Genomic DNA, 22,664 nt, shown 5'->3' on the forward strand with positions numbered 1-22,664 from the left:
CTGCTTTTAAAAAGGGGAGCTATTAAACTTATTTTCAGATTCATACCTGTATTTTGTGTTTCTTCTAGAACTACTACAACTACATGCTTTAATGTTCAAAAAACACTTATTTTTCTTATACTGCTCATGGCTGCTGCACCTGTATTCACCCTCTGTCTGAGACACTCTGTTGAAGCGCCTGTCTCTTTAAGCCCCCCTGCCGAAAAGCCCAGTCTGCTCTGATTCATTAGCTTTTTCAGGTCTCCACATCTCCGCTCCCTTCTCACTGTCTCTGTACAGTACAGTCTCCCTGAGATTTACTGTTATGGAGTATAGCAGCACTTTCTTCCGAGAAAAATCACCAATAAAAGCTTTAGAACCAAAATCTACACAACTGGACACATTCCAGCAGGAATGTGATCTGAAATTTGGGAGACATTAACAACATCTGCAACCAAAACCAAAAACAAGAACATGTGTTAGTGTTTTGGAAGAATAATTTGTTTTGAGACATGTTTGCAGTGTTCTGGTAGACATAGTGTATTGTGTTATTGTATTATCGTGGGCTATTTTGAAAATAAGTGTTGGAGTTAAATTTGCAATGTCTGATTTTGAGCATGAAATTTTCTGAGTGTTGTATGTGTGTTTGTGCATTGGGAGTTTAGGAAAATTGTTTAGTCCATTGAAAAAACTGTTAAAGCGATCGTAAAAAAAACTGTAAATCAGAATGTTCCTGAGTTACTATACTGACTAACTTTACCTGAAAGTTACGATAAGTGGCTGAGGCTGTCCAGTGACAGTTATCAGCAAGTCCTCTGAGAAAGGTCCCATGATGCGACTGTGGAAGGTGACTTGCACAGTCTGACAGGCCCCAGAGGGAACAACACCTTCCTCAGGACTGAAGGAGAAACAGCGGCCGAAAGTGGTGTTAGGGCTTGACAGCCTGAAACTGGCATCACTCAGTCCTCTGTTGTGCACCTTCACCTGGTCAAAAACAAGGATCCACTGATTTAATCCTCAAGTTATGTTTTCCTTTCATGAGCCCCACCTTCAATAATCAAGCAATATGCATGTGCTGCATTTATGTATTGTGACATTATCCACTCGAGTTCAGCTTTAAGCTGTGATTGTTGTATTGCAAGTTGCTTTTTCTGATTTATAATTTCTATCATACGATTATTGTAATTTATTTTAGCTTGAGTTTAAAAGCCAATCTAAATTAAATGGGTATGTCACACACAAGCTGTTCAGAGCCAGTTTTACTAATAAACGGTATACATCAAGTTCAGCATATTAAGAGCATGTCCTCCTAACTGATCATTTAAAAAAATGCACAGTGTTCACTGTGGCTTAAAAATGTTCTTACTTCGTAACAGACTTTGTCACCGATGAATATGTTTTTCATGTCCATGAGGTCATACTCAAGCTGGAGATGAGGTCCCATGCCCACAGCCTTTATCGTGAGAGGCAACCGAGATTCACGGCCTAAGTGCAGATACAGACAGGGAAAGATTCACAATGAGTTAAAGACAGAGAAACCAAAAACGTACTTTGAGGTCAACAGAACAGAGACAAGGATATAGCAGATTTAACAACACAAATATATATATAATTATTAATACTTGATTTTTTTCTGAAATATTGTTATTAGAGGTTTTGTTAAAGTGCATTGGTTATATAACATGCTAGGACAGCAGTGGTATAGCCACAGAAGATATTCTAGCAAGTTTTGAACAATTACAAATAACATAACAACATTTCAGAAAAAATCAAGTAATTTGTTCGCTCATTTTGATTAATAATTTGTTCTCTAATTTTGAAACAATTTAATGTTCCCATGTAAAGAGGCTGAAGGTCCGTGAGGCAGTGACTGCATGTCTCCCCCCTCTCTCTCTCCCCATTTCCTGTCTGTCCTATATAATAAAGACTTGAAAACTGCCCAAAAATGTATCTTGAAAAAAAAAAGGAAAATGTTTCTCAAACAGTAATTTTTTTGCACATACAAAATTACATTGGATAGAAATAATTCCATTCAAATCAACGTAGCAGAATGGTCAAGATGGCCATTTTTGTGTGCACTATTGCCAAGCAACAAACAAACGTACCTTCCATATAAACCGATTTGCTGCAAGTTTGCAAAAGTGAGGTTTTGCAGTAACGACCAAACGAGCAGAGACGTTAGGAGAGCCAGCTGCTAAATGAGTCACATTTAGCAACTTTAACAACAACAGTGCTCCAACCACAACCTCCTGTCACCATGTAAGACAGCACATTGGTATTGCCAAATGAGTGACAACTTTGTTTGGCTTGTTTTCTGTGACCGGTGTGTGGTGGGGCCATGGTGGCAGAAGGGAACCCTTCAGGACTTCTAGGGGTCTACTCACACTCCCTCATTAGTTAGGACTTAATGACAAGGAAAGTTCTGAGCTTGTGTTCATTTAGTAAGTGACGGGTAAATTTGCCAATCATATTTTGTCATTGTAGTGGGTGGGACAACAAAACATCGCTCTAGGCCTTCCACAAGGCCTCTGAAATGTAGAGGGGTCAGTGTGTGCAAAGTGGGAAATGAGTACAGATTCTACAGGAGAAGACTCAATGCTGTGGTTAGCTTGATAGCGTTGACTTTTCAAGGCGAGCTTTTGAAGATTAAGACAACGGAATAAACGGAAAAGGGGGAAAGTGTCGAAAGCCATTTATTTTATCAATGCTACTTGTGGATGACAAGAAAACTAACAGGTTGTGTTGTTGGGGTTGCTGCTTATTTGTTCGGATAACCTAAAAACGCCAGCCCATCATTACCAGGATCCTGCTGCACACCTGAAAGCTAGTTGAGTTGAAAAATATTTGGGGACCATGAAATTATCATTATTTTTTATTAAAAGCTGAGAGCAAAACCCTGGAAGTTTGTTTATCACTGATGATGACAGGATGGAATGGTTGTTTACTTTCAAGGTTTATAAGTTAGCCTCTTTTGTTGCAAAAGCCTAGAAGAAACATCAGGATGGTTTATTTTGTTAGTGTTAGTATTGTCGAGAATCCACTTTTGTTTACTTTTTTGTGTTAATAATGGTGTCTTGTAAGCCCTTGTGGGCTGGGTTTATTGTTAATGCATGACAATAATAAAATTAAATCAATCAAATCAATCTATCTATCTATCTATCTATCTATCTATCTATCTATCTATCTATCTATCTATCTGTCTATCTATCTATCTATCTATCTATCTATCTATCTATCTATCTATCTATCTCTAAGAATGGAGAAAGATATTCAATGGATTTTAGTGGAGTTTGAGGCAATGCGTTGCTGGCGATGATGTGCATGTGTGCACTGGAGCTGTGTGTGTCAGAGCTTGTTGTTCAGTGTGCTAGAGCTCTTCACAGCTTTAACTAACTGGCTAACTAGCCAGCCATCCGCTGGTTGGCTGCTGGCTGGCTTGTCCCGCCCTGTCTTCATGCCTCATTGGTATGCATCAGTGCCTTTTCTATCCAATTCAATTTCCATAATTGAACATATCAAACACTGACTGTTTGCAGGTGCATTGGAAAAAGTGCTTTCATGTTTTCAATTTAAAGTGAAGTTACTCTAAATACTTAATGTCTAAATACTTGCTAAACATTCACTTTGCTGCAGAATTTTTCTATTTTTCCCCTCTGTGAACCTAATATATCAAGGGCATAAGAGTTCTATCCTGTAGTTTTGCTGAATAAGCTTCTGAAGCTTCTTCAGGGTATGGTAGTCTCCAGTCCGGCTGTCATTGACCCAAGCTGGCCAGGTCATCATCTGCCTCAGAACACATGGAAATTAATGTAAATCAAAGACACACGTGGCAGCCACATGCAAATTTCCCAACAACCTTTTACTACCACAGGGATGAGACAAATCTATTGGACCCTCATGACTGCCTTGTCTAATATGAAAATGAGATCAAGTAGCAATAAGTCATCCAGTGGTTAAAGCATTTAAGCAGATTTAGGGGTAAATTTGTGTTGCTTCAACCATGTTTGAGTGTGGATATCATACACTGAAGGAAAAGGGAACATAAAAAGAGACAAAGCTGAGAAGAGCAGTTGTTATCTGACAATAACCAATCAGACAGGTATGATTTACTACCCAGACTTGTCTGCACCAACCCACTGAGGGTGGGAAAAACTTTTATGAAAAAGCCAAAGCTATTGATTTACAGCAGGAGTGTGCAGTCTGCTTCAAGTTCTTCAAACAATCAATCCCAAGGTGTTGAAGAACATGAAAAAGAAAGAAACTTTACAGCCAGGACTGACGTGTATTGTCACCATTACAACAAACAACAATCTGCACTTTGCTATGTTCTAGTGAAATCACCACAGCAAACAGCTCAATGTCACTTGCATGCATTACTGTGCTTTGCTATGTGAGACCTAAATGAGTGTTGTATTTCTATAATCAACTGACCTGTGACATCACAATATATGGTTTGTTGGTACAGTTTGGCCTCCTCCGGCTTGAAGACAATGTTGAACTGTGCTGGGACTCTGGGCCATATTTCACCTTCCTGAGCCATTTAAAGACAAGAAGAAAGACAACTGATCACCTAATGGATATAAAACAGACATGCACACACTTTGAATGCATATTCTCTAACGAAAAATATGAAGGTTTTAGGACCATTCACAGTTAAATTACAGTACATACAGTGATAATGTGAAAAAAAAGAAGAAGTTCTTTTTGGATGGGATTTCAACCGCTTTGATTTTAGCGTGCACTGCTGGTCATGTCTCTCAGATGTTCCTTCAAAGTTTGTGTTGTAACTGGCCTACAGACACTCTCTCCCCTGCCCACTCCTTCTGTTTTTCATCTGTCTTCTGTCTCCCTCTACCAAGGGAACCTGGCTGAGTTGAGCACAGGAGACACTGGCAGAAAAGGGGGGTGGAGGTGTCAGAACAGGTCAGGCTACCTGAAGGTCCCTGGGCAGAAAGGGCCCAGTCTGTGACCCTCATGTTACTGAGGAGTCAGATAGGATTTTCATTCAAACAGCAGAGCTGAAACGTAACTTTCTGCGACACATCTAATCACAAATCTGATATTTTTCACAACAGATTCTCATTTCTGTCCTTACAGCCACAAGGCAGCAACAGTATGTGGCATAGTTTGATCCTATTTTATACATCTAACCTGCTCAAGTGCCCTTGGACAAGCGACAGAATCCCTGCCAGCTCAGAGAAGGCTGCATAGAAGATTGTTAACTCCCTTGGGATTAATAACTGTATTATATTATTAAGGCACATCATTAGAAGTTATTATCTCTGCAGAACAGTCTTGACAAGGAGAGAAATTAGGCTGCAAATCCATGGGTAGGGTGTGGACCGTAGGCTGACAAGAGATACTAGGCAAGAGCGATATTAAGAGACAGTAAAACACAGACAGCCCATAAACACACCACTGGTGCCATAGTTATGCAGCCGTGTGAGAGTGCCAGGAAGTGGTCCTTCACAGCCTGACTTCTGCGCTCCTGCAGGACTCTGGTCAGCAGTGGGAGGCGATAGATCGCTGTGGGGTCGGACTCGCACAGAACAAGCAACCGTTGCCTCTCGTCCTCCTCCTTCTGTTGGAGCACTGGGCTCTCCCTAGAGAAATCGAGGAACCGAGGGACAGTGAAAGATGAAAAACAAAAAGAAACGAGGAGAGTCAGAGAGAAAATATTTCTCATTTATTTTTTTATTATTTCCTGCTACTTTCTTGATTGTCTTGATTTGAATTGTACCTCTCTCTTTTTCTTTTTAACCTCATTATTACTTGATATTTTGCTAATATTATCTTTGTTACAATCATTCTAATAAAGCATTTTAAATGGATTTGACGAACAAAGAGTTGCAGGAAGAAAGAGAGTGATGGATGCTTGAGCTATTTATCGCAACACACTGTGGTAAAGGGAAAAAACACAGCAGGTAATTTAACATTTTACATGTACAAAGTGGGAGAGAGGGGGGGGGGGGCTTATATAGTCCACACTTCTTAAACAACCTATCAGAAACACATCCCTGAGTTGTCTACGTTACAGTAGGTCATTTGTGTGCATACATACCTCAAAAAGCTCAGGGCCTCCTCTTGCAGGCTGGGCCATGTCGTCCAATAGTACTTAAGAGAGATCTCACTTTTGTATTTGAGGGACACTTTGTGTACGTTGGCCATGGAGATGTAAGTATTGCTCAATAGAACAGAGTCAGGCTCAAGACCGATGTCCAGTTCTTCACAAACCCCATATAAGCTGATGTACACATCTTCACCTGGGCAGAAGACATGAAAACACAGCAGACACATGTAGAAGTGCACAACATCCACACAAACATGCACAACCAATGACAGGGGGTTTAGACAAATGATGATGAGGAGCTATCAATTGTTGCCTAAAGTGGATAGGATGTGTTGTGAGTGAGGAGATGCTGTTTTCCTCGTATATTTCAACCATTCAAAAATCAGTCAACAATGGTGAGACGTCTTTCTAATCCTGATCTATTCTGATCTATCTTTCTTATACCCTTAAGCCACAAAACTGTACCCTGATAAGCCTGCATTTATTTCTACATTTCTATATGTAGTCATTTCTAGATCTGAATCACAAAAGGTAGTAATCCCGGAAACCAGGCAGAAACTGCAAGCTCCAATTTCCTTGTGGGAGTCATCCCAAAGGATCAATAAGGAGATGTCTAAGTCTAAAAGGGGCATCTGAACATGCTTCTGTTTTGTGCTTTCTGTGAACATCACCTTGTTGTTATGCACATGTGAATACACTTTAATATTAAAAGCTGCATGTGAATCCATGAATAAAAGAAAAGTTAAGTATTTTCACATTTTTTTCTAAACAATACAGTTCAGTAAATAATTTTGAACAAACAATTTACATCTTAAAGCTAAAACATGTTCAGGAGTAAACTGATGCCATATAGTGAATGATTTGCAATCCCATGAAAATGAACACAAAACCATGGCACAAAATGTAAAAGCCCCTTTCACACAGAGATTTCACAATAGAAAATGAACGAAGGTCACTGTTATGCAGGTTTTGTTTATGCACACTGAAACAAGTAAAGGTGGCATAATGCCACTCCAGTGTGTGATTTCACATAGTATTGTTGTGTGTGCGTGAGCCAATCTGCAACGTTAATAAACCACCTAAACATGACTGACCCACAAACTGCCGACTTTATGCATTATAGTAGCACAATTAAAGGTGCAATAACCCCCATTCTATCTTTGTAGCTTCACATAGACAGCATGTAATAAAGGAGCAATAGCATTGAACATGCTGTGTGAAGGGGCTATAGTTAAAATCTGTGAGACATATGATTAATTTATATATATGTACTGAGTTTTTTTAAAATATATTTTTGCAATGTTTTTTTAAACTACAGTTACAGAGGGCAAATAAGACGTAGTCATGCTATTTAAATCTCCAGCCAGCTTTGATTACTGACTTAATGTAGTGCCCTACGGAATCTGTGTCATTGATGTTTAATACTCAATCAGTGCCCATGATTCTGTCATCACAGAACCTCTGTTCTGCACAGGGCCCCCATCAAAAAAGACATTTTCCACGGGGTCTAACACATTTTCTGTGAGGGATCCTGATCAATACAAAGGCAATACAAAACTCAAATGGAACATCTATACCCTGCTGTACAGTAGAGTTGGGATTATTCAACGCATTAACTAAAACACTCTACAAAAGGTGTACCAGCATGGGGGAGAGACAGTTGCCCAGCACAAAACAATTCTACCCACAGCAGTCACTGCTGCTCCTCTGGGAGTATCTGGCCTAATGCGGGCAGTGGATAGAGGAGAAACTCACAGTGGAGTCAAGGGTACACTGCAAAGTCTAGCTTTGAAAGACTGGATCTGGATCAAAGTGAGCCTCACAGACAGATTAAAATGGCTCTCAAAATATCCTGGAAAACTGGCATCCAAAACAACTTACTTTAGTATGCTGCCAAAGCCTTTTGCCAAAGTTGCAAAAATTTGAAATGCATCAGGCTGAGACAAACATGACTTAAGGTGAATATGATTTCCCACAATACAGTTTCTCAGAGTGCAATTCTCTGAAGTGAGATATTAAAACCACATGAGACACAGTCCTTAGTGATTTACAGGACATCTAATGAGCCTCTGTAGTGGTAACAAGGTGCCATCATCACAGTGTGCACACTTCCCACATTGAGAGAAAAACAACAAGCAACAACAAAAATAAGATGCAAAACAAAGCTTTGTATAAAGCCACCAAGAACAAGGGGTGATGTAAATTTTGTGAGTGTTTGTTTACATTCAAATTATAAGGACTGGAGCTTTAGCATGTAGAAGCACACTGCTTATCCTGAAATGATTCATATTTGTATACCTGCAAAGGTTACCATTTTTAAATAACGGCACTTTTTGGATACAATATAAGGGGATTGCTGAATTCTGAAAACTCTGAACACTACAGGGCTCTCCCCTCCATGTTTCTGTAGTTCATAATTTATTTGATATTACATTTCCCATGCGTAAATGAAAACACAGATATCTTGGTCAATGATATTACTAGAACTGAAAACTGAGATCAAAGTGACGTGGAGGATCTTCTCATGTGCAGACATTTAATTGTTGTGCTTTTCAAAGTTTGTCTCTAGCCAAAACAACCATGGAGAGTTACCATTCATTATTTAACACAATTGAATGGAATTTACAAGTTACAAGGGCACAGTTTTTTTCCGACTGACTGGGGGGGATTGATGGTTGCGCAGCAGTATGGTGAGTGAAATCCTGCTCTTGGCCGACGATTAGAAACTTGACTCTGGTTTGACAGTGCAAAAATTTTCGAGGTCTGAAATTGCACCAGTGCACTTCCACTGATGCAAGTCCAACAAACTTAAAATAAACAAGGACATGGTGTCATTGACGCAAAGAACCCAAAATGGAGCCCAGCACATATCATCCAGTTGCAAAGCTGCAGTGCCAGCAGGTTCAGGTCTGCAGCAGGGGAACCAACAACAGTTTCTCCTTCTAATGTATGAACATCAATGTGTGGCGTGTATAAACAAAGTATGCATATGCTTCTGATATGTTGTCTGCAATCCATGAGTGTTACACATTTTTTTAAGTTACTGTTAATTTTGTTTAGAGCAAATGACATGAATCGTAAATACATTTAGAAACTCTTTACAAGCAAACATTTAGTGTTTTACGACCTCTTGCAGAACTGTATTTCTATTTGAGTAATTAAAAGCCATGTGGAACAATAGGGTTTTATTGTTTATTTGAGCAAAATATGAACCTCATGCGTACACATGAAAAACATGCACACAGAGGAAAAATAGCAAGGATAGTTGTGATACTGATTAGTGTCATAAATCCCCTGACACGCACCCAATGAGCCCAAAAAATCCCTCGCAACCCATTGGTCCCCAAGGTGACAACAAATGACACTTGCATCTTACTCAACAAAGCAAGAATGATGGAAGAAGTGAGACGGCTCAACTCAGAGTCGTTTCCTGTATCTGTGTCATGTGTCTTCAAGAGCCCACCACAGCAACTTCCTGGTTGATCCAATAAGAAGTGCCAAAAACTGCAGTTCTCTGAGTGTAGTTTGCACAATAGAGCAATTTATCATTGACCCCCATGTTAAAGAGGCCATTTGCCATTTTCACATTTTTGTACCAGGCATGTTTTTATTTTATTGGAGTTTAAAGTTTATGAATAACTAGGGGTGCACCCTCTTGAGTGACAGCTAGCCGCTGGCCCTCACTTCACCTCACTTCACCTAACTCCGTCATCTCGACCTGAACTGCGGTCATTCGTGGGGTGGTGTTTTCATAAGTGACCAGATGGTTTGCTCTTCGATCAACTGTACAAACAGATGGTTTAGGAACACAACGTGTTAACGTTAGCTCTGTTATGTTAATTAAATAGCCGCAACGTTATAACGTTGTAATATAACGTTAGCCTACTATCGATGGCACATACACTAGATGCTAATTTGGAGAAGCGGGAGGATTCAGGCCGTGAGGTGTGCATGGTACTGTGTTGAATATCAGTTTAAATCATATATCATAAATGCTGGCTGCCTGCAATTGACTCGGTGTAGTAAACAGAAACAGGAAATAAATAAAAAAAAGACTCCCGTTTCCTCCCGGGTCCATAAAAAAATTTCAACATTGTCTAACACTCCTGTTTCTCTAGTAATGTGTTCTTTCTTTTTGAGCAAGTTGAATGTATTTGTCTCAGCGTTTCCTAAATATAATCCCAGCTTTTCTTGCAATTCATAGGTTCAAAAGTGTGTGCTTTTAATGTGGTTACCTGTATATAAACTACTCCTATAGGTGGAAACAACAGCCTTCTGATCCAGAATATCACCTATAATACGAGGGGGTGCATTTCACGGCAGGGGTGCTGAATACGCACAACACCGTTTCATGTCACAGTCCATCATTTACATACACAACCTCATCCGTCCTTACATTTCCAACATTAACAACCAAAGTCATGCTCTCACATCCCAGCAGATATTGTGTGTTGCGCTGCGTTTTTTGCAAATGGGAGTTTTTTATACAACATATAAAACAGCCACTTACGGTAATATTTACTTCATAATGTAAAACATGCTCAAAATGAGGCGTCACCATGAGATTGTGCCGATGTTTTACCTGTTTGAACAATGTGTTTATGTTTCATCTTAAGCTGCTGCCAAGTGCGCTTCTCCCCCGTGGGACTGCACCTAAATGAAATAAACTAATAGACTACCACTCAAGCAGTTCCCCCTGTGATATTATTGTGATTGCAACAGGACTATATTCAAACTTACGCATTGACCCGAGCAGCAATGTTCTCCCACGCCGTCTCCCTCTCTTTAGCTGCAACGGTGTTACACTTACGGTGAAAAACCTGCTCAAACTCACTGTATGAGCGCATTAATATTTCCAATTCCAGTGGTAGCGTAGCACGCCTCTTCCCCGTTGCCATGGTGACTCGTCGAATCAGGGCTCCATTGATGCTGTCTTTTTATACTTGTGGTGCACACGCTTAACTCCAGGTCAAACTACTCCAAGTTGATCAAACTAACTCAAATCTGCTGTTCTGGAACCGAAAACTCAGAGTTTCCTATCTCAGAGTAGATCAACTCAGAGTTCAGGGTTAGACTCAGAGTTTGTTGAACCTGCTTCGTGAAACGGCGCCCTGTTTCCGTCTCAGCAACAAACTCTCACGAGATCTGTGAACACAGTAGGGGTGGAAGAGTTCGTGAAATCCACTGTTCGGTTCATATCACGGTTTTCGGGTCACAGCTTTTCGGTTCGGTTCGGTTCGGTTGTTTTTTCTATTTCTTTTAGATTCTAAAAATACCATGTATCAGATCTGTAGCCTAAAACATTTTAATCAGATATTCTTAAGGACATGTCATGCAATCATGCAAAAACTGAAATAATGAGGCAGCTTGTTTAGGGATTACTGGAACAATCTTAAATGAAAGTGAAGTGAGATTTTGAAACAGTAGGAGAGACATTGCTGCATTTACGCGTTTATATATTTATTTGGCAAAAAGGTAAACAATTGTTTGCCTTCTAGGTAAGAATATAAACACTTTTACATTATCAAATCTTAGAAAAAATGAAGAAAAGAGGTTTTCTTTTACTAAAATACACACAAACAGCAATCACTGAACTGACTGAATAAAGGCTACATCAGGGCTATTCAATTAATGTGGAATTTTATTTACATGCTACTTTATACTTCTGCTCCACTACAAATCAGTGGAAATATTCTACTTTTTACTCCACTACATTTATCTGATTACTTCAGTTACTAGTTACTTTACCAGGCTGACAAGCGCATATGAAAAAATTGTTTATTCATCATAAACTAGACTGACACAAATGAACGTAACATAAATGTAGAGTAGAAAGAATTTTCTGAAAATGCCTTATTAACTTGTCCTCTTTCCACACAGATATGGCTGCAGAGTAAACACAGGCCTCACAGTGACAGAAACAAAAACTTCTCTGTTCAGAGAGTTCCATTCTCTGGTGAACTGACCTTTACTTCATGAGGACCATTCGGCTGAGATCAAGGATCTTTTTTTCTCATGAAGCCTGGCCAATAACACCAGACAAGCAATCAAATTAATAATAATAAACTTCATAAGAACACCATTAAATAAAAGCCAAGGGAAGTGTAGAAGAGTAAGACACCAATCAACCAAAGCACTGGATTTATCTTCCACAATAACAAGCAAATGTGTTGAAATTTCACAAGCTAAGCCACCCCATAGGTTTCAAGTCCTGCTCAAAGCAGCCTGCCTAGGAGAGCTTTTAATCCATCTCTGCCTGGGCTTGAACACAAGTGAGCAGAATTGAATCATTGGGACCTGCAATACCTCCTGTCTGAGTAACATGAAAGCCTCAGACGTAGTAAAACTCTCTGTGTCACTTACTTAGCTTTCAGATGAATCAGCAACAAATTGACCCCTCTTGGTTAAGGGAAAAAACAAACCAGTGAAGAATGTAGGCTGGTTAATATATACAATGACCATACGTGCCCTACAGTAAAAACACATATTAGAATTCAAGTAGTGCCTGTTTGCTTCCAATGGTCCAATTATGGCTGAGATTTCCACCATGTACCTAGAGGCAGCAAGAGGGAATACAAAAAGCATGGCACAGTTCCACAGGTCTTTGCTTTCACTCTGCAAGAAAGACGATCAGAAGCTGTGAGATATCATCGGATGGAGAAGAAGAGAGAGACACCATAGAGACAAGAAGATGAGTGATAGAAGGAAATGAGGGAGAGAGAGAGAGAAGAAGAATTTAAGATAACAGAGAGAGAAAAGCAATTATCTCCAAGCATCCGGATGCTATGACAGCAGTTGACAGGCAGGGAGAGCTGCAGCTTATTGCTAAGCTTTCATCATCGCTGTACCCCCCCCCCTCTACCCCCCCCCCCCCCCCACCCCCCGCCCCCGCTTTCTCTTCCCATAATTTCTCTATGTACACAGCGACTTCTCAACCCCCTCAGCTACCTTTGATTATGGCACAAACAGCAACTCCGCAGTATGTGTGTGTACGAGTGTGTGCGCATGCTTGTACCTCTGCATGTCTGTTTACGTGCAGCTGTTTTTTGTTTGTGTGTAAGTGTGCTGCTTTCCTAAAAGGCTGCTGTGCTCAAGTCCCCTTGGTGCTATAGCCCTGTCAAAGCAGATGCCTCAGTGCTCCCTAAGAGCTGTCCATCTTTTCATTTAAATCATGGAGGGAGGGGCTTACTAGAGCAGCACAGACTCTCTGCTCACTTTTAAGACAGAGCAAGGATTGTCTAACACACCATGGTGGAAAACAAGCAAGCTGAGCAAACTATGATTTTTCAAAGCTGCACTGGCTTTTAACTGACAAAGGCAAATAAAGACGCAGTGTGTACCCACGTTAAGCATGACTGGTGTACATGCAAATCGACACGCAACACACTAATATACGCAGGCTACATCAGCCAGCTAATGCTGAAGTCTCTAACTCCCCTCAGCAGAATAAAGCCTTTTTGCAGCATGCTGACCTGAAACATACATGAGCGTGAGGGAGACAGGGAAAGGTGTTAAATTAAAAATGATAGTCTCTCCATGGACTGTAAGTGGTGTTCTGGACCTAGGCTGGCCCTTCCATTATAAAAGCTTAATGCTGCACTGAGCGCCGTTAATGTTGCCACTCCTTCAGCAGACCTGCCTGTTTACATATATATAGCAAGTCAGCACCCCTGCTCCTTTAAGGTCATACACACAGGAAAAAAAGATATACTTTTACAGCACACAGAAAAAAAAAAAAAAAAAAACTTTCAGATCTATTTTATAGATCCTGAAGTCTTTTTTTTTTAAACTCAAAACAATCATCATTAAAAAGCTGTACATAAATATTTTATCAGTACTCTCTCTCCTCTGGGGAATGGCATCACAAAAATTAAATGATAAAACTCAAAATTGATGAATATAAATCTAAAGTCAGAGCAGTTAAGCTCTTATCCACTATTATCCAATCATAAACAGGCCGTTTTTTCACAAGGTGACTTTGTCGTGGTAGTGTTTCAGAACTACGACTGATAACAGAATGATTGCCGTGTCAGCATGCTACGGACTTTTCCCTCTCACACACACACACACACACACACACACACACACACACACACACACACAATTGAACATACACAGTACTTCACGGTAAAAATGGGGGTAGTGCACCGTGGAATATCCACCAAGGTGATGCATAGTTAACACGGGTGGCCTTCTGCCAGGTACACAGCTGTTATGCTGTATTTGTTGAAAACCATGGGATTCTTACATTTTAGGGAGCTGTGTAGTTGAAATTAGCTTTAGAGGAGACTTTGATGTGGCCTGCTTGGGTCAGGAGAATGGCTGCTTTGATTAAACATGTCTGGAGCAGTCTGGCTAATTTTGCAGGCTACACCTAATGTAATGTCAAATGTGTAACCATCACTAAGTGTAAAACTACAGTAGAAGTAAAATGTGGGCAGAGCCAAGGAATAACTAAAAAAAAAACCTTCTAACAAGATAATCAATCTTTTACAGCTCACAAACCAAATCAGTTTGAAGCTAGTGGGTGTCGATGTAGATGGTTTATAACCTAATGTTAGCTTTTTAATTCTGGAGAAAATCCAATTGAAAAAAAACCATTGGCTTTTTGTTGCGGGAACCAGGGGGATGCTAACTTCCAGGTCGGCCTACAAAAATACATCATCCCTGCAGCTCTATATTATAGAACCTTTATGTTAATTGTTGAAACTCAGAAAATAGTGTTGCTGCGATTCTTGGCCGGGTCTACCTCGTAGAATAGATGTTTGATCTCAAAAGGACAAACCTGAATAAATTAAGTCTGAAGAAATACTTTTTTAAAAAGCATTCATCAAGTAATGGTGTCACATTAAATAAAATGCTTAATGAATAAAAAAAACAGGGGAAGAATGATTCATTCGTTTATTGCACCAAACTGAGGTGAGTCCCTACTACAGATCAAACTAAACAAACTTATATAAACTACAGTTTTTCAAAGTTGCGAAAACCACCATCCTTTAAACCAAATGTTCAGTGCCCTAAACCCATTCATCAAATAATATACTCCTTTGACAAAACTTTCAACACATTCTCACTTATTACAACACATTTTGCACTGTGATGCCCTTGTGTTCCAAAATGGTACACACAGGTGACAGAAGCTGCACACAACTACAACACAACTACTCAAAATTGGTCATATTTTTTAAAGATATGATTTAACCAGATGATTATAATATTGTTTTTCAAGAGCATGGAAGGCACAGGTGAGATGAATGTTGATCCCAACAATGGATAGGAATCTGAGAGGGAGGAAAGAAAGCCTACTGTAGGTGTAAGAGGTGGTGGACTATTTGAGTCCAACTAAACGCTGTGTAGCGTTTTAAGTCATTTATTACCTCGAATCAACGTCTTCATTCATAAATACGTCCATTGGTGTACAATTAACTCTGCCAGTATTCTTAGCCAATATTTTCTTATATGTATTTACATAGGAAGGGTAATCTCTGTGAAGCCCTCCCATGTCTTTCTGGTCTATAAAAAACTATGGAAGGCCGAGAGGGACATAAAGCACTACGTGGTACCTGTAAAGCCCAGTTCATACCAAAGATTCGCAATACAACAAAACTGTTTTCGAATGTCTCAGGTGAAAGTTGCAGCGGTGTGAACTGACCCGTCTCGTTGCGAATCTAGTTGGTTGATGTTGTCGCCAGCGATTCAACTTGTCAAATCGCCAGCAGCTGGTTTTAGAACTTAACACAATTCATCTGTTTCAACAGCCAATCAATCAATTGGAGGCTCAACGAGCGCGTGAGAGAGGAAAAACAGACGGACAGAGAGAGAAAGACGGAAAGAGAACGGGTTGAGCGAGCAACACAATGAGTAATGAGAGGGAGTGCCGGTCGTAATCCAGAACAAAGCCGTTAATCAGGGAAATAAAACTGTATTTTCTCCGTTTCATCACAACTAGAAATGGAGCCGTAGCAAGAATCTCACTGTCTCTGTCCTCATTTATATTTTATAATGCTACAAATTATATCCAACTACAAAAATAAGCCTGAAAAGTCGGAGGTTAGAACGCAAGTACGGAGAGGCGTTGCTATGGAGACGATAACCTGTCTCGCCTCGTCTCCTTGGTCTGAACGGGCAGGTTTCAGAACACTGCAGACCTGCACGTTGCAATTAGTTGCAAGTTTCAACTCGACTCATTGTGAATCTTTGGTCTGAACTGAGCTTAAGTGACTGTGGAAGACTGGAGAAGGAGCTCAGGAAGACACGTTTGTCACTGCCTCAGCAAATTTGAAAGCCTGCACTGGACTTTTGTTCATAACGCAAGATCATACTTATGCCACCCCATAGGAGAAGGAATCCTCACCGCCAAAAAAACAACAAAGAGAATTAAAAAGGCAATGTGGCCATACCTGTAGGCCACCACAGGTTCTGCCTTAGCTTGGAAAGGGAAGGGTGAGGGGAGGAGTATTTAGTTGGTTGTAATCTCTAACTCACCACTAGATGACGCTAAATCCTACGCACTGCTCCTTTAAATAGGGGTAGAATATTTCAATCATGCAGCTCTTCTAGACTTACCAAAATGTTATAGGATCGACCAATCTGATTATGACAGTGAAACGATATATTTAAAATTATAAAGCTACAACAGTAGCAACCATGGAGTTTAGCGGTAGAAACGGGGTACACGGTAACACAATACACTATGTCTACCAAAACACTGCAAACATGTCTCAAGACAAATAATTCTTCCAAAACAGTAACACATGTTTTCTTCCAACAGGAACATTTAGTCAATCAAAGCACAATGGCATAAAAACACTAACATCAGATGGACTTACAGAAACTGCATTATATTATATGTGTCAGGACTGCCCTGATACAACAGACAGTATATTGTATTGTGTGTTTCACAACATATCTACAATATGAACAGCTGATCACTTTGACGTCTGCCTATAAGTTAGATTCAGATTAATTTAGATCTTTTCTGACATATTATGTGAAAGTATTTTTACATTTTGCAGTAAAATTCCATTGTTTTGGTTTTGGTTGAGCTTGTTTGTAAAAGAAGTTCAAGCATTTTACATTTGTGTATGTATTTTCTGTCAAAGCAACAAGAAATGTCTTAATTGTATAGCCTACACAGACTAATGTTTGCTAACTGTTGAGTTGAGGAAAATCGTTAAAAGTATTGAAAAAATTGTCAAAGCAAACATATAAAATTGTAACTAACTTGGTTGTTATTGGCCAATGTGTATTGTCTATGTAAACACACAGGTTATCAATGGCGTTAGTTCCATCCATGGTGCTTGATTGACTCGTCTGGGGTTTTAACTGAGACACCGCAGTTTCATTTCACAATGCCAGACAAATCAGTCAACTCTGTGTAGTGGGCAGAAGGTCTGGATCCAGGCAAGGAATGACAGTGGAAGATCAATGACCGAAACCCCTATATCAGGGACAATCTCCTGCCGGTGATATCCTGCTGTTCAATAATGTACTCCCATTTTTTTTTTTTTAGCCAAGTACCCCCTGACCAGCACCAAACATATATGTGTTTGGGGAAAAAAAATTGTATGGGTGCAATACAGCCCTGCACAATTATTGTCTGATTTATTAAATAAACTACTAAATGTTACATTTCAAATGTTCAGACACAATTGTAGATACATTGAACTGCTTCTTTTTTGAAGTAAGTTGTACTTACAGTTTAGTGTGAAACATGTTTGAGCTTCAGTGAGGCTCTTTGTCATTCTACTTGTTTTTAGCTGTGTCACTGCGGTTTCAACAACAAATACATTTTCTAGATTTTTGACTGTCATTCAGTATTGAAACAGGCGTCCCACTAACAGAGGACAAACGTGCTTGATTGCGTTTATTATGGAAGTTGACAGTTTATCTCAGTTAAAGGTTCTCTGTGTAACTTTTTGAAACCCCTTCTTATAAGTGACGCCGGTGGCCATTAGTGAACTGCAGTCAGCATCCTGTTTCTGTCACTCCATAGCCGCGAGGAAATACCAGTCAGAACTGTGAGACTGAACAAAATTGACCATAATCATGTACGTATAATGCTGTAAAATAATTTACGATCATATTTAGAAGACGGCAGATCCATGCAGCACAGCCGAGCCACAGTGGGGACCGTACCTATGTTCCCTGGGTCCTATGTTCCGCGCTTTGTATGTGACCAGGGGACATCAGACCCTTTTTTAAGAAAAAGGTCTGATGTTCCCCGCTTTTCACAGAAAGGGCCTATGTTCCCTTGGTCCTATGCTCCGCGCTTTGTATGTGACCAGGGGACATCAGACCCTTTTTTAAGAAAAAGGTCTGATGTTCCCCGCTTTTCACGGAAAGGGCCTATGTTCCCTTGGTCCTATGTTCCGCGCTTTGTATGTGACCAGGGGACATCAGACCCTTTTTTAAGAAAAAGGTCTGATGTTCCCCGCTTTTCACAGAAAGGGCCTATGTTCCCTGGTCTGTTACATTTTTTTCACCAATCGGTGCCGAACTCCACGGCCAATAGGCCTATGTAGACCCTAACACTTCCCCCTAACCCTAACTGTAGCTCTAACAAAATGCAGAATTAAATCCGCGAAGGCAAGCTAACATTAGCCAGCTAGATGTAACTTAGTTACGCTGCATGGATCTGGTGTTGCTTGCTTCGTAGCCTTAGCTGATGAGGCAATTTACAAGCGGCAAACCAGCCAGACCAGCCCCGAGAGTCTGGATGAATTAGCTGACTTTATCCGGTTAAGACAGTGTTACGCTACGTCAGCTAGCCAGCAATTTGTCTGCATTAGTAAGCAAGCTAACATAACCTAACATCTAAAATTACAATATTTCACATGTCGGGAGAGAAGGGTTTTGTTGCACCACCACAGAGAGTCCACACATGCAGTGCCTCCACTACACACACTCTGCAGCGGACCCTCAGCCAGCCTAAACCCCAGCACCGGGGTCAGATTCCCCGCTGGAGCACATAACTAGTTGCTGCTATTACAGGGCACCCGCCAACCTTAGGTCCATCTCAAAAAGGTACTGTAGGACATGGTAAATAACAATCTGGAAAAGATGTAAAATGCTTAAAGAAAACACCTGGTGGAACATTTTTCATTGCGCAACAGAATAATGTTTCTCAACGTAAAACTGCGAATTTGTGGATTTCATTGTCTACAGTACATAACATCAATAAATATATGAAAGGAGAGGAGAGGAGAGGACAGGAGAGGAGAGAAAACAAGCCCTAAGAGAAAGCTGCACTGAGTAGTAAATACCACACAGCCATCATGGGCTAAGTGGCCACCATGTTCACAGCCTAGCTCCCTAAGGATGTTATAGATTTTCCTCTCATTACTATTACTTATGTCACCTTTGACTTCATGGCCCCAAGCAGACAAACACCCACACAACACAAGCTCCAAAGTACCTAGTTAGTATCTACTCATCTGCTTCATCCAAGGTTAAATCCAAAACCAGCCACATTTATACAAGTAAATACAATCGTACACACACCATATTCTTGTTTAAATCAAGCAGCAAAAATAAGACAATTAGAAAGGAGACAATGCGCAGTTAATTAGACGAGCTTCAGGAATCTATTTTTCTGGGCTGCTACAGATAGGTCTGTGTTGCCAGTGAAAAACACTGAAATGGGCTGCATATGCGAGGAAGATAGAGTGAAACACACACATGCAATAATATTGAAAGTACAGAATGAAACAAATCAGCTTCTTGTCTGACTGAAGTGAATGCCTGTTAGACAACCATTATCATCAAACCATGAGCTAGACTGAGGAAACTTCAGTAACCATCGTGTGTGTGTGTGTGTGTGTGTGTGTGTGTGTGTGTGTGTGTATGTGTGTGTGTGTGTGTGTGTGTGTGTGTGTGTGTGTGTGTGTGTGTGTGTGTGTGTGTCGATGGTGGACCCTGTTTAGCAGTCCCGTTCTGCTTCAGGGTCACCATTGCTGCAGAAAGAGAATCTCATTATGGTGTATACCTCAGTGATTCTAGTAAACACATTCATCTTTTTTGTTCTGGTCCATTTGAGAGTGCTGATTATGCAAGATTTTTGCAGAAAATCTCTGCTTCCATTTGTGTGAATGTAATTTCTTTTCTGTATGTATGTATGTGTGCGCATGTGTGGGTCATGCTAACAGATATACTGAGACAAAGTACTTTGTTGTGGCGACACATAGTTTAGTGTACGGATTCATAGTGTCTGTGTTACAAAGATGCAATACCGATACAATTGTCAGATTTTGATGAAGCCAAATTAAATCTATTTGCGTGACACAGTGTTTCACAAGAGAATAGACAGACAGAGTGAGAAATACATTCTGTCAAATAAGAGAGGCAACATCTGAAAACCTGCTGCATGTCTCCTGTGATGGCATTTCGAATACACTATAATTTAGTTTGTGAAAAAAAATGCTACATTTTGCATACAGTTAAGAAGCAAGACAGGGCAACTCAGTAATGTCCTGCATCTATGTCATGAGTGCAGTGTCTTCAACAATCGATCAATCAATCAATCAATCAATCAATCAGCACCACCTCTTTAGGAGACTAGCGGCAGGTCCTGAGAGCATTGATTCCAATGGGAGAAGTGAACGTGAAAACAGAATATGATATCCCCTTTATCCCATTCACTCAAATACATATCTGATCCCTCTTCCACATGCCACACCAAAATGGCCTTTTTTAGACAGACCAATCAGGAAACAATTTTTTCTTTCTCAGAAACAGACTCTCACAAGATCTGGCAACTCAGCTGAGCTAACGTCAACTTATGTTCATGAATGCCTCAAATTACTAATTTTGCAATGTTAAATATGTCTGTTAGCTGTGTAAATAATATATGTTAGCAAAAGAAAATATAAATAAATTATGCACCTGTAACTTTTCATCCATCCACATGACTTTCACTACACTTTCCACCGAGGCTGTGCCCATTTACGAGACCACAAGTGTGTACCATTTCATTCCTTTGGCGCCTCCCCAAATGTGGTATCTTTAGTAAAAAGAATTTTCGTCACCAGTGTGGTAGTGCAGAATCAGGTCCTTGCGGTGGTCTCCTACAGCCATGGGGTTGAAATCCACAGTCACCTGCATCCAGTCACCTACATCAAGAGTCCCACAGGAGGGTGTCACTGAGAAAGGGCTGGAAGACAATAAAATACAATGGAAAAATTATTTCACAAGGTGGAATAAAAAACTGAAGTTAGGGGCGGCCGGTGGCACAGTGGTTGGAGCGGTCACCCTGTGTGGTGAGGCTTGGGGTCCTCGGGGCAGCGGCCGCAGGTTCGGCTCCGGCCTGCGACCCTTTGCTGCGTGTCTACCTCTCTCTCTCTCCCCTATTTCCTGACTGTCCTATTTAATAAAAGGCTTGTAAACTACTAAAAACATAATTGTTAAAAAGGAAAAAAAAAAAAAACTGAAGTTGAAGCAATTCTTACCTTTCTTGCATTTTTACACTTTTCTTTTGTAATCTTAAAATGCTCCTAATAAGCGTATAGCACACTGAAATTTAAAAAAAATCCACCAGGTGCTGAAACTCATCAATTTTCAATCCACATATATTTCTGTTAAAAGTCTGACCTGGCAGGAAGCTCGGCCAATCACTTTATTCGGACCGAATAAAATAATTGGCCGAGCTTCCTGCCTGTCATCATCGCCGGTCCCTTCCAGTTGCCTACCGCTGTCACCGCTTCTCGCCCGCCTCTTCACAGAGCGAGTGGTCTGTAAGAAATAGCACAGAATGGTGAAGAACTGATGTATCAAGAGGGGCGAAGGAAGGGTGGGACTTTGGAGGGAGTCTGAGTTGTTCTGACCAACATGCAATCATATGCATAATAGTCAATCTAATTGTCAAAATCTGCCAAGCCATGTTTCATAACTTGCACTGATATGGAGAGGCTAGCATGAGATGAGGAACACACTTCCTTTCTGACAATCTCAACATCTGAAAAAAATGTCAAAGGAATGTGTCATTTTGGTACCAATGGCTTAATTATTGGATCAGTTACATTTTCACACATTAATTAAAGGTGTCGGGTGAGTAACAGGTAAACTATTGTGTTTTGAGCTGTTTTAGGAATAGCATGTTAGCAGTGCTGAGAAGTTTAAAAATGTTTCAAGAAATGTCCCAAAACAAGAAAAAAATGTAAATCACTCAAACATAGTAGCAAAAGCCCACCCTGGACCCGTACTGACTCTTACCTCTGTGTGTCTAGCTTGAACTTGGCCTTGCTGTTCCCTATGTTGCGGACTAGGCAAGTCTTCTCTGTGGAGGCTTTCACAGGACAAACGGGTAAATGGAACTCATCACAAAAGTCAAGGATGGCACGGGGCCCGATGGCACGGATTGGGACCTCAAACCGCTCCCTCTCTGTCACACAAACCAGTCCATGATGGTAGTCCTGAATGGACAAAATGGAAAAAACGTGTCAAACACTCATCGCCACATATATTATTGAAGTATTTCTTAGATGATGCTGAGCCACCTGACTGTCCTGGATTAGTTCTGCATGCAGACACACAAACACAAAAAATGTACCTACCTAACCATTGCCTTTAGTATTTTCCTTGCTACGCACAGCCATGATTTGAGCTAAATGCTAACATC

The 22,664-nt window shown here is 40.4% G+C and overlaps 1 protein-coding gene across 1 annotated transcript in view; it reads right to left on the minus strand.

Moving 5' to 3' along the window:
- hydin (HYDIN axonemal central pair apparatus protein) overlaps positions 1-22,664 on the minus strand; it is a gene marked incomplete at both ends in the record, with an annotated part of 121,953 nt that overhangs the window by 96,672 nt on the left and 2,617 nt on the right. Inside the window, 7 exons of the mRNA XM_083916955.1 lie at positions 740-963; positions 1,346-1,464; positions 4,411-4,510; positions 5,396-5,582; positions 6,041-6,242; positions 21,076-21,200; positions 22,259-22,458. Of these exons, the coding sequence (XP_083773081.1) occupies positions 740-963; positions 1,346-1,464; positions 4,411-4,510; positions 5,396-5,582; positions 6,041-6,242; positions 21,076-21,200; positions 22,259-22,458 (1,157 nt within the window). The remainder of the gene's footprint in view (positions 1-739; positions 964-1,345; positions 1,465-4,410; positions 4,511-5,395; positions 5,583-6,040; positions 6,243-21,075; positions 21,201-22,258; positions 22,459-22,664) is intronic.

Source organism: Echiichthys vipera, assembly GCF_963691815.1.
Source record: "Echiichthys vipera genome assembly, chromosome: 7".
Lineage (NCBI taxonomy): Eukaryota > Metazoa > Chordata > Actinopteri > Perciformes > Trachinidae > Echiichthys > Echiichthys vipera.